The sequence below is a fragment of the Globicephala melas genome, chromosome 10, assembly GCF_963455315.2.
Source record: "Globicephala melas chromosome 10, mGloMel1.2, whole genome shotgun sequence".
In the NCBI taxonomy this organism is placed as follows: Eukaryota; Metazoa; Chordata; class Mammalia; order Artiodactyla; family Delphinidae; genus Globicephala; species Globicephala melas.
In genome coordinates, this window is record NC_083323.1 from 78,277,455 (window position 1) to 78,290,500 (window position 13,046).

General features: G+C 39.9%; 1 protein-coding gene across 4 annotated transcripts in view; it reads left to right on the top strand.

Annotated features, from left to right (window-relative positions):
* The window catches only part of TMTC1 (transmembrane O-mannosyltransferase targeting cadherins 1), a 263,380-nt gene that overhangs the window by 233,917 nt on the left and 16,417 nt on the right, over positions 1 to 13,046 (top strand). For all 4 annotated transcript variants that reach the window (XM_030830461.2, XM_060306111.1, XM_060306112.1 and 1 more), the window contains 5 exons: positions 5,834 to 5,936; positions 8,301 to 8,436; positions 9,037 to 9,181; positions 10,102 to 10,239; positions 11,626 to 11,748. In XM_030830461.2, coding sequence (XP_030686321.1) covers positions 5,834 to 5,936; positions 8,301 to 8,436; positions 9,037 to 9,181; positions 10,102 to 10,239; positions 11,626 to 11,748 — 645 coding nt within the window. The remainder of the gene's footprint in view (positions 1 to 5,833; positions 5,937 to 8,300; positions 8,437 to 9,036; positions 9,182 to 10,101; positions 10,240 to 11,625; positions 11,749 to 13,046) is intronic.

The window sequence follows — 13,046 nt, forward strand, 5'->3', positions numbered from 1 at the left end:
GGGTCGATTCAGGCACATATACCATCGCATTCGTGGTCAGGTCACCTTGCGCTGAACCTTACCATAATAATTTATTGATTAAATTATTCAACACATATTTATTGAACATTTAGGTATCACCAAGTATTAGAAATTGCTGAAGTAGCAAGGTACGGGCCTCAACTCATGGAACTTAGAGTCTAAAAGGTAAGGATACTCTTAAGTGAAGAATTACCACCCTTTCCCCAATGTCTAACCCAGTTGTGACAAAAGGGCAAAGAGAGAATAGAGTACCAGTGAGAATGTTATAGGGACCTAACCTAATACAGGGAGCAGTGAGCGCTGGCCAAAGAGTGATATTTAGTCTGATACCTTAAGAACTTATAGATATCAACAAGATTAAATTATTAGGAAAAGCTTTCTGGCTACAGGAATTAGACCACCTGAGGGCTGTCGGGTGGGGAACAGTACGATCCCTTCCTCCTATGGGAGGAAAGTCATGTGCCTGAAAGTGCAGAGAATGAGGACAAAAGGGCATGAGAAGAGTTTGGAGATGGAGAAAGCTGCAATTCTATGTAAATTTAGCTTCCCCTCACTCTTCCTGGTCTCTTGACAGTGTGACACAGCTGTGGTCGCTTACACTTGTCATAGTGTTTGCTCTTTAGCTTTTATTTTATGATTCTTGGCATTTCTTCTTTAAAGTGATCATTTCTTTCTTTCTTAGATTGTCACAGGGTGATATTGATCACAGTCTGCTGGGCGATGAGAAAATTTAGGATTAGAAATACCTAACATGTCCTTGGTGAGGAGGAATGCCAAGTTAATTGATTCATTTCAGTTGAATGAGAAAGAGAATTAGACTTCAAATGTTGGCGGCACGTTTCTCGTAAACGTCCATGTCAATGACTGATGGGGGAAGAACTGTTTTGTAAGGAAAGTAAAAGCAAAGGAAAGGATGAGAAAGCAGGCATCTTTGCTTTATGTTTTGAGCCGCTGTGTCTTAAAGAGTTGCTTAGCAAAGGCATTGACATGAGTTTAAACATTCAGTTGTCCTACACTTCCCAGGTTTGTAATAGTCATTTGGCTAATGGGGAGATACACGATAGCTCTGTGTGCTCGTATCATTGGCCAGAGTGAAAGTACTTATGGAAAGCAGCTCAGACGCATGGCCATGATGTCAGAGCACAACCTTCCAGCCCCATCTCTGTAGGTCTTTCATCACTTTGGAACATCACACCCTATATCTGCCATACAGTAAGAACATATGTTACAGGCCATTCATTACGCCAGTGGTTCACAGAGGGTTGACCGGGGACGCCTGAGGTCCAAGAAGGCTTGTGCAGTTTTTATAATACTAACAAATAATTTGCCTTTTTTTACTCTCATTCTCTCCCCAGTGTACAGTGGTTCTTTAGAGGCTACATGATATATTCACAGTCATGAAAAGAGTATGAAAATATTCTCCCCTTTCCAACTGAATGTCTGTGTGAGACCAGGTTTCTTCACATACTTCAACTAAAAAACATATAGAAACAGATTAGTACAAAAATAGATACAAGAACCCAGCTGTCTTCTATCAAGCCAGACATTTAAAAGACTTGGAAAAATAGAAAATAATGCCACTATTCTCACTATTTTTTTTGGCTTTGGAAAATATAGTTATTTTCTTATAAATGTGTTATTTTTTTATTATTCTAAATAAATAATAAATATTAGTTTATTTATTAGTTTATTAAATAAAAATTTCTCAGCTTCATTCCTGTTATGGTACACATTGATAGATGTAGACCACATAAACAAAGCTCTTTGGGGTCCTCAGTACATTTTAGAGTGTAAACCAAGAAGTTTGAAGATTGCTGCATTGAGCCCATGTCCCTTTGTCCTCCTGGTTGCTGCAACTTGAACTATAAGAAATCTTTTCCAAGTGTATCAGTTGGCCCAAGAGAATAAATGACAGTCAAACGTCCTTTTTCAGATCTACTTTTCCCTTTCTCTTCCTTGAGGTAAAAAACATGCCATATCGGTAATTACAGCATGTAAAACATGGAGATGTTGATGGTGTTTTCTCTATCCCGCGAGGCCCGTTTCATTTCCACCCCACTGAAAATGCTTTTGAGCCTTGGAGAGAAGCCCACGGCTGCGTGCTGCCCATTTTTAACCATTGCCCTCGAAGGCCGATTTCATGTTGAGGCAGCGGTTGGTTGGGGACTCTGGTGACAGTATTATTTGTCAGAACCGTTCTCTGGGTCACAAGCATTTTTAATTAAAGTTGTCCTATCAATAGCTCGTATTCATTTCCTCTGGATCTCACAAATCAGTAGAGACTGGGAGTGATCCGCTTAGGTCAGGACATCTAGCCAGTTGAGGTAAATGAAATTGAACTTGAGGGATTAAGGATACTCCTTTTTAAGATAAATGCATTGCCCTTCCAGAGAAGGTGGAATTTGTTTTAAATAAACATCTAGAAGGTATTTTTCTCCTGCAGTGGTGGTCCCTTTAGTTTTTTAATAAGTGGAGTTAATCATTCTTTGAAATTTACAGTCAAATGAAAGGACAAGAAAGATAGACATTGAAAACATTTGTCATAGAGCCAGAGTCTTGAGACTGTCCTTGGGGGTTACCGAAGGTATGGGACGTGATTCCTTGCTCTAGACATGGATGGTCTTTTAAATCCCATTACTTCTTTGGACTTTGAAAATTGCATTCCTGTGGAGACCCAGCTCATAAACCCCAAAATGGGTTTTAGATGAAAAAGGTGATCTCTTTGCCTATTCTGGAGCAACAAGAATGTGGGGAAAAGGTAAAATTAAGTCAGGTATAAGAGTAATTGCACTTGAAAACTGTGGTATCTGACTTTAGCAAGTTAGAATGTGAGGACGTCAATTTTATTCCTTTCAGGAAAAACACCTTTCAACTCTCCCACAGTTTGGTTATAAGGATGTTTTAAAGATCTCAAGTAGCTGCAGATTTTTTTCATGCATATCTTCGTATTACACAGCTGCTGGTGTTAATGGTAGCCAGTGTTTCCAGGCATTTGGTTTATGACAGTTGCAGAGAATCTGTCTATATAAACACCAGTCTGGGTATCACTCCTGGTTGCCTTCCAAGAACCTTGTGCTTCTCCTTTTGTGACACTGTCACCGTATATCACAGTGTCTCCTTGCCTGAATCCCTCTCCGTTGTCTTTGTGGGCAGGATTGTCTGTCTCACCCACTCTTCTGTCTCCATTATATACTTGACATGTGGGAGGTGCTATTACTTATACCACTGGGAGATAGATGCCAAAGACATGGGGCTGAATAAAACAAAATACATCTATTTAAGGAGCTCAAAGACAAATGAACTAAGGAATACAACTCAATGTGAGCAGTGTAGTAAAGAGGTAAATACAGATGCTCTGGAGCTCAAGTGCCCTGGCGTTGCTACTGAGTCCACGTCAGGCATCACAACCCTGTCCACGTGGCATTTTAGCCTACAATTTCAAATTCCTTTCCCATCAAATCTCTTTAGTTAACTCCATATGAGAAAAAAATAACTAACTTGGGTGTTCTTCCTTTTAATTTTTCTTAATCATCTTCTGATATGGAGGTCAATAAACAATTTCTTAGAGGCAACCAGAAAAAAAAATACCCTGGCTAATCCTAAACTAGTTAATCAGTTCCTAAAAATCTTGAGTTTCTTGTGTTACCATTTGACCAGTGTTAGTGTTTGACACTAATGCCATCTATTTTTAAATGTGCTCATGAAATACTACTCCTAATAGTAGTAATAAGAGTAGATCTTCCCAGACCAGGGCTTGAACCCACATCCCCTGCACTGGCAGATGGATTCTTAACCACTGCACCACCAGGGAAGCCCCAGCATGTATCTTTCTGAATTATAGTTTTGTCTGGATATATGCCCAGGAGTGGGATTGCTGGATCGTATGGCAGCTCTATTTTTAGTTTTATGAGGAACCTCCATACAGCAGCCCAATTCTTAATTACTATGCCATGCTTTCTATAGCAATTACAGAAAACATGTGCTGAATGAATGCGTAAATGAATACATATGCAATGGTACTCTCTATTACTTCGATTGGAGTCTTAGGTAATTTGTGTCTCGCCTGTCTCCATTTAATACACACGCATGCACGCTCACCAATTTGCTAGATCTACAGTGGGTGATACCTTCAGAAAGTTTTTCTTTTCTTCAGTAGATTGAAAGAAGACATTTTGAGATTTTTCATTCATCTCTAATTTTCTTTTGAGTTTGACAGTTTGTTGAGCTTGGCAACTGGAAAACACACTTTTAGAAACATGGAAATCCCTTTTTGCTGGACTATGGATTTGTAATTCAAATAAGAGAAATTTGCCAAATTCAAACCACACTTTGTTCCCTAAATGGTACTTAAATATGTGGATTTGAAGAGATGGCATTGGTCATTCCACAGAGAGTCAAGTGTCTTCGCCTTTCTGAGTCAAATCAGATTTAGGCTTCTTGACTTATTGCTAAGCACTCAGGACATTTTTATTCAGAAACTCAAGGTGTCAGGTCTGAGAAAAATGATGCTGTACATTCTCTTTTCATGTGTCTGGTTGAATGCTTAGTAGTAGTAACTTCTGATAAAATTATGGACGGTGTCCATGATCAGAGCACATGAAAGGAAAAGTTGCTTTGTGATTTATGCCAAACCATTGCCTTTCACCTGACCTTCATAGCAGTACTAGCAAACTAGGAAATGGTTTACTTGTGAGTAATTGTTAGAACCTGGGTGATTTCATTTCATTTGATTCATTAATTAGGTGTTACCTTATACATTGTAAAAGAAAGTGTGACATGACAATCTCAGATGGTTGTGGAAAATGTGCCTAAAAACGAATTCAGAATTATTGAAGTGTGTTAAAGTGGATTGTTAGAGTAGAAGACCAAAACAACTAGAAAAAGATCCCCTGAGGCTGTGGCAATTGATCTGGGCCTTGCCACAAAGGGAGGAGTTGGAGGTGTGCCTTTGAGGGGCCCTATATTCCTGTTGGAGGGAACAGCTCAGAGGTGGAAAGGGCGGGGTGATAAGGGAAGTAACGAATGGTTTGGTGGACTACAGAAATATTTAGAGTAAAGAAAGGATAAGGCAAACCCCTCCCATAATCAACATCAGCCTCCCCTCCCACTTCCTTCCCCAAAACCTCCCCAATAAATCATACAATATAAGTAAGAGAGCTAGCTATGCAAATGCAGCTGTGTCAGATAGCCAGGCCTCCCTATCTCCCAGTGAGATTGCCACCTCGGAAGGCATTCCTATATAAATGGATCACACGTATTTTCGTCCAGAGAGTTACTGGGGTGGAGGGCATCCCATTCAAATATCCATTTTGAGGCTTTTTCCAACTGTAGGGCAAATCCTTCCAGTACTGCTTCTTAGTAAACATCAGCTGGTTTGCGCTGAAGGAGCTAAACACAAGTATGAGTCTTTGGTATGTGTGCAGTTGGCACTGATTTTAATTCAAAGTACATAGTGTTTGGACTTCCCTGGTGGTGCAATGGTTGAGAGTCCGCCTGCCGATGCAGGGGACATGGGTTCGTGCCCCGGTCTGGGAAGATTCCACATGCCGCGGAGCAGCTGGGCCCATGAGCCATGGCCACTGAGCCTGCACATCCGGAGCCTGTGCTCCGCAACGGGAGAGGCCACAACAGTGAGAGGCCCACGTACCGCAAAAAAGAAAAAAAAAACAAAAACATAGTGTTTGATCTTGGCGCCTGTTGCATAACAGATGCTCAGTAAATTATTTTCTGCTCTTCCCACTTCCATTATTCAGTTTATTGTTGATTTTTTAAAAAAACTTTCTCATGTATTTTTCTTTGTTCTCTTTTAAAGGAGAGGTTTAAGGAAGCTGAGGAAATATACCAGGCTGGAATAAAGAACTGCCCAGATAGCTCAGACTTACACAACAACTACGGAGTTTTCCTAGTTGATACTGGTAAGCGAGATTAAAGAGAACCTGTTCTGTGGAGATGAGATAATATTATCTATCAAGCTAAATGGCAACCACGCCAATAATGCCTCAAAAGTAGAACTCACTGGGCTTGGCTGGAAGCTCACACCGTTGACAGTCACATTGTACTTTGGGGCTGTCATTTCTCTAAATCTTCAAGCTCAATTCAGTAAAATCTGCCGGTTCTTATAATCAGATTGCTAAGAAAATCTCCCCAGGTGGCAGGAAGTGGCCTTGATGATTTAATGAGCAACAGTCTCCTTTGAATAGCATTTATACAAGTTTATAAATCTATGATGATGAACTGTTCTCTACAATGATGCAGAACCTGCCTCTGAATCTATTTACTGGCAGATGGTAAACAGCCGATTAAAAAGTCTTAAATTGTTTCATTGTTCTTTATGTGATACATACTATAGAAAATGTACCATTATAATTGGTAGAGTACCCTTATAGGACAGGTGCTATATAAAATACACATTACCTTATTTAATGTAAAACTTTACTGGACAGGAATTCTGTTTTCTTTATGGTTTGTACCCCACATACTGTTGGCATGTTATGAATACTTGTAAAGAATGAAAAGATGCTTGAATTTAATACAAAAACACTGCTTTGTTCTCGTTGACTATTAGACTACCTGCCCTGCAATAAAATTCGATTTTAATTATTCTGTCCATATGAAATGCTCAAAAGGGTTTTTATTTTCTAGGATATTTGAAGCCCTTCTGTTTCTTAGGACATAAATTTACATTCTGATACACCTAGGAAACATCCCTCATTTTCACATGTAAAATTGTTTCTTAGTGCCACCTGCTGGTTCTTTGGCAACATAATAATAAATTAGGTATCAAAGATTAAAAACAAACAAAAAATTGAAGAGACCATCTGTTGGCCTGATCTAGCCCTCTTCCTTCTACTTCAACAACAAAATATCCCACCCCAACTCCTAGTCCCCCAAAATCTCACTGACCACCCTCTATATTTTCCTACCACTCCCACTGTATTCTGTTTTTATACTACTGAAATTCTCCCTATCATGACCTATACATAGACCTCTACGTACGTAGTTTTTTTTGGCACTTCCTAGTCAAACTTGCATTCAAAGAAGGTAGACTTGAGAAGATGTCTGTGTGGGTAATAAACATTCCATTGCCATGTAGAGCTTCCGACTTGTCCACAATTCATTCACTTACATATAATTTCACTAGGAAGCTTCTTTGGGGAACCTTATCATACTAGAGAGACTTGATGGTAGTTCTGACCTTTATTCTCACTTCCCCTGGGATTTTTGTCAAGTTTCTTAATGTTTTTGCACTTTAGAGCCTGTATCTGTAAAGTGATAATATTTTTTTAATATCTTTTAAATCCCAAGAGGCAACTAAGTGCTATCAAAAGGCAGCTAAATAGGATCAAAATACCTGCAAAAATCATGAGATCATTTAATTAGTGTTTTAAAATATACAATGCATTGCACAAATGCAAGGTGATATTATTTTTAAAGTCCCATTCAATACATACCCTCTAAACAAAGATGTATGATTTAAAAAGAGATTTTCAAAATACAGAAGATGCCTGCTTATTTAAAGCAGTGCCTCAATCACTAGGTTGTGTATAGTAATTGTGACAGACCCTCAGAAATTACTTCAGGACAGTTTTCTTTCTATAACAGCCCATTCCACTTTTTGTATAATGAGAAGCAACAATATCTTACATAAATGCCAATCATTGATAATCTCAAAACATCATATTAACTAAGGCAGTGGCCAGAAACCAGTTTGACTAAAATAATACATTTAATAAAAGAAACAGGTTTTAGTTTTTACTGCTTTTTTACTACTAATTTCTTTGGAAGTGAAAATGAATAGTGAAATGGTCCAAAGTTAGGCAGTGGCAAGGAGAAGCCAAAATGTGAGCTCATTTACAAACTGAATAATTGGTGGTATGGCTGTAGGAAAAAAAGATCATCAGAAGAGAAATTAAAGAGGCCATGTGTTTAGGGACTTCCCTGGTGGCACAGTGCTTAAGAATCAGCCTGCCAGTGCAGGGGACATGGGTTCAATCCCTGATCCGGGAAGATCCCACATGCCGTGGAGCGACTAAGTCCGTGGACCACAACTACTGAGCCTGTGCTCTAGAGCCCGTGAGCCACAACTACTGAGCCCGCGCTCCTAGAACCCGTGCTCCACAACCAGAAGCCACCGCAATGTGAAGCCCGTGCACCGCAACCAGGGAAAGCCCACGTGCAGCAACAAAGACCCAATGCAGCCAAAAAAAAAAAAAAAAGTCTGTGTGTTTTATAATTAAGGCATGTTCTGCTCTTACCAACCTACCACCTGTTGATTACAGGCTCTCCAGAGAAGGCAGTGACCCATTACCAACAGGCCATCAGACTTAGCCCGAGCCATCATGTAGCCATGGTGAACCTGGGGAGACTCTACAGGTCACTGGGAGACAACAGCGTGGCTGAAGAATGGTACAAACGGTAAAGTTCCTGTTTTTCACTTTGTAAGTCATCCTAAGACCTCTGCAATTGGCCATCAAATTCTTAGTTATTTGGAACAGATGCTTTCAGAATACTAGCAAATTTTGCCAATGCAGGCAATACAGATTCTCCTCTCCAAAGAGAACAGTACAATAAATGGCACTTTGGGGATAAATGATATCCCACTTAATGACTTTTTTGCCTGCTGGTTAAAGCATAGTGCTAAACCAAGGTTGGAATTTAATTCCCATTTTAGTTAGTCCATTGTTTTCTGTTGAAGCTAAGGACTACACCCAAACCACAAATAGAAATTTCGAAAATGGATACAGATGAAAAACTGTGCATACATCAAAACAAGTCTATCACCATAAATGGGAAAGATCCTTGGGGCTCAGTTTACGTATTGGTGGGTCACTAGAGACATGCTTATAGTCAGAGGCTGGCACTGTGATCTTTTTTTAACATTCTTCTTGATATAAAAACAACAACCATGTGGGAGCAGAGTCTCAAACCGGGTACAGTGGTCCCTAAATCTAAGTTTCAACCTTTGGAGATGTACCTGTTAGAAGAAAATTGTCCATTTGTTTTCTCAAAATTCAGCGCCTTGCAGGTGACACGCAAAGCTGAGATATTATCACCGTTGGGAGCTCTGTATTACAACACTGGCAGATATGAAGAGGCTTTGCAGATTTACCGGGAAGCTGCATCCCTTCAGCCTTCCCAAAGGGAACTCCGCCTGGCACTGGTGAGCAGATGGACAAAAGAAAGGAAATGGAGTAGGAAATACACTCATGGCATGCAATACAGGGAGCTGTAGTCAGTATGCCTCAAAATGGGAACTAGAACACTATACTATATCCATTTAATGAATATTCATATAACCAATGTTAGAGCCATTCACCAAACACATGGACCCTAAAAACGCTATTAAGTTTTTGTTTTGAAATAATTTCAAACTTACAAAAATTTGCAAGAATTTTAAATAACTCCCATATACTCTTTCACCCAGATTGATGCATTTTTAGCACTTTGATGCATTTGTTTATCATCCTCTCATGTATGTATGTATGTGTATATGTACACATATGTATGTGCATATTTAGGTATGTGTATGTGCATGTACATACTATTAATACATGATATTTTGTCTTGAGCCATCTGAGAATTAGAGATCTCATACCCTTTATTTCTAAATACTTCAGCAAATAGTTCCTAAGAACAAGGACATTGTCTAACCTAACCACAGTACAACTATCAAATTCAGGAAAATTAATATCAACAATATTTTTTATTTCAAATTTTGGATCATTACTCTTCCTTTCCCTTAGATTTTCAGTAAAACAAACTTGTTATCTTGTTATAAACACAGTGTTCTGTTGAAACCATAGGAAAAAATTTCTCTTGACATAGTCAACTTTTTTAAAAAGGCACAAGTCACTGAATGGCTTTGATGTTCCTGCCATTCACACACAAATGCATGCACATGCCTAAATAAAGAAACAAACAACATAAACTCTGGTAAGTCAGCCTTCTCTGTGAGTCACAAAGCGATTCTGAGCACTTTTGTGGGAAGTGTTTCCTGAATGCTTTATTTGATAAAGAGTGCTTTATTTGATAAGGTGATAGCCAAGTACCTTCTAAGCCAAAGTCACTGTGGTTTCGCAGGCTCAGGTTTTGGCCGTGATGGGTCAGACAAAAGAAGCTGAAAAGATGACCAATCACATTGTGTCAGAGGAGACTGGGTGCCTTGAATGCTATCGCCTGTTGTCTGCTATCCACAGCAAGCAGGAGCAGCACGACAAGGTAGAGAGGACACTGCTTGGAGTCGTTTGGGTTCACAGGTAGAAAATGGGGTGCACCTGAATGACCCTCCAGCCCGCACGCTCACAAGGCCGAGCAGTCTTGAACATCGTCAGTTGGCAGAGTGTATCTTCTGGGCACTTTTCAGATACCTGCTTGATTCCTAAGATGTCCCCTCGAGACGCTGTTTTCTCGGTTCATCCTTGGTCTGAAGATTTTATGTGGTATTATCTCAGTTTGTTTTCAGCTAACTCGATAATGATAAACACTGACATTTGTATGCTTTATCATTTTCCATGTTCCCTCAAAGATATTTTATAGACTCTTTATAACAACCCTTTAAGGCAGGTCAGTGGCCCTGTGTTGCAACTGTACTGTTTATCTCCATTTTAAAAGTCACATGACCAGTAAATACATGAATTGATTCAACAAAATATTTATTGAATGCCTGCTATATGCCAGACACTGTGGTGGGCAGTGGGAATAAAGTGGTGTGAGAAAAAAAAAAAAAAAAAAAACATTGCCCTTGTCCTTGTGGAGTTTACAGTCAAAGAGGAGACAGAGATTGAGCAAGTAATCACAAAACCAGTGTGGAATTATAGCTGTGCCCAGTGATGTCGTGGAGAGCAGCATGGTCCCTAATGGGCATATAATCAGGGGACCCAAGTGGTCTGGGTGGTTAGGTTCCCTGCAGAGTGATGTGAAGTTGAGGGCTGAGTGATGAATAGGAGTTATTAAGCAAAAAGGGGCAGTGAATAGCGTTCCAGGCAAGAAAAAGCACACGCAGATGCCCTGTGTCAACAGTAAATGGCCTGTCTGAGGAATGGGCGTGAGGGAGCAGGGCGCCTGTGAGATGTAGCCACCAAGGTTGCTGGGGACTCAACCCCAAGGCTTGGGACCAGGGCAAGGGTTTTGTTCCTTTTCCTGGAAGAAGCTTTGGGGTCTTAAGGAAAAGAGCAACATATCAGATTTGTGCTTTGAAGGGCTCTCTGGCTGCAGAGGGTGGGCCAGTGGGTGCTGGGGGCAGAGTGAGCACCAGGGCCCTAAAAGGAGGCTGTTGGAGTGCTCCAGATGGACACATGGCCAGGGCAACACAACTGACCTCAGATCTTGTTTTCTTTCAATGGGATCACACGGCCTTCCTGAAAAGTGATCGGGGACATTTCATTGTCACTAATGTAAATAGGAAACCTGGAGTATAGGGAAATTATTTTGTCAGGGCTATTTTATTCCTTGATGAGAACATCAGAGAAAATGAAAAATGTGTTCTGATTGTCACTCACCACACTAGCTAATACATAGGAAACAAAAAGTATAGATGTTATCGTTTAACTTAGTTTTTCTGTATCTAACCTACATTTATTGTGTCTTAATTTCTAAATTGTACAGGCACTTGATGCTATAGACAAGGCTCTGAAGCTGAAACCAAAGGACCCAAAAGTTGTATCTGAACTTTTTTTCACAAAAGGAAATCAACTAAGAGAGCAGAACCTTCTTGACAAAGCTTTTGAGGTATAAAGACTTAATAAAATTGTTATTAAATTCATGGATTAAAATTAATACTCCCTCAATCTTTAATGAAGCATATACATTAAAAGCTAAGATCGTTGCCATGTTTTGTGGAGTGAATTTTCTGATTAATTGACATAATAAGTTTAATTTTTTATAATTGAGCCTCTGGTTTTTGGCTATTAGGAGTTCCACAATACCTCTGCATTATTTTCTGAATTATCACTTTGATCCTGATGTTAAAAGCATTCTGCATTTTGCCCTCAAACCAGCTTCCCTCTCTCTCTCTCTCCTCCCCTCGTTCGCTCTTTTTCTCTCTGTTTGCCTTCAGTAACTCTCTATTTCAGCTGGACTAGTGCCTGAAGAGCTTTGGTGTTCCACACATCCTGTAACATTGTGCCCACACCACCCCAACCCCCTGCAGATTCCCACTCATCTACCAACACAGGCCTGTGTCCTCCCTCAGGAAGCCCTCCAGACCATCCTTTCTCCCAGTGACCTTGTTTCCTCTGAACTCCTAAAACAATACCTCTACCAGTCATTTGAAAGTGTCTTTTTTTTTTATACAGAAGGTTCTTATTAGTCATCAATTTTATACACATCAGTGTATACATGTCATCCCAATCACCCAATTCATCACACCAGCACTCCCAGCCTCCCGCTGCTTTCCCCCCTTGGTGTCCATACGTTTGCTCTCTACGTTTGTGTCTCAATTTCTGCCCTACAAACCGGTTCATCTGTACCATTTTTCTAGGTTCCACATATATGCATTAATATAGGATATTTGTTTTTCTCTTTCTGCCTTACTTCACTCTGTATGACAGTCTCTAGATCCATCCACGTCTCAACAAATGACCCAATTTCATTCCTTTTTATGGCTGACTAATATTCCATTGTATATATGTACCACATCTTCTTTATCCATTTGAAAGTCGATGGGCATTTAGGTTGCTTCCATGACCTGGCTATTGTAAATAGTGCTGCAATGAATATTGGGGTGCATGTGTCTTTTTGAATTATGGTTTTCTCTGGGTATATGCCCACAGTGGGATTGCTGGATCATATGGTAATTCTATTTTTAGTTTTTTAAGGAACCTCCATACTGTTCTCCATAGTAGCTGTATCAATTTACATTCCCACCAACAGTGCAAGAAGGTACCCTTTTCTCCACACCCTCTCCAGCATTTGTTGTTTGTAGATTTTCTGATGATGCCCATTCTAACTGGTGTGAGGTGATACCTCATTGTAGTTTTGATTTGCATTTCTCTAATAATTAGTGATGTAGAGCAGCTTTTCATATG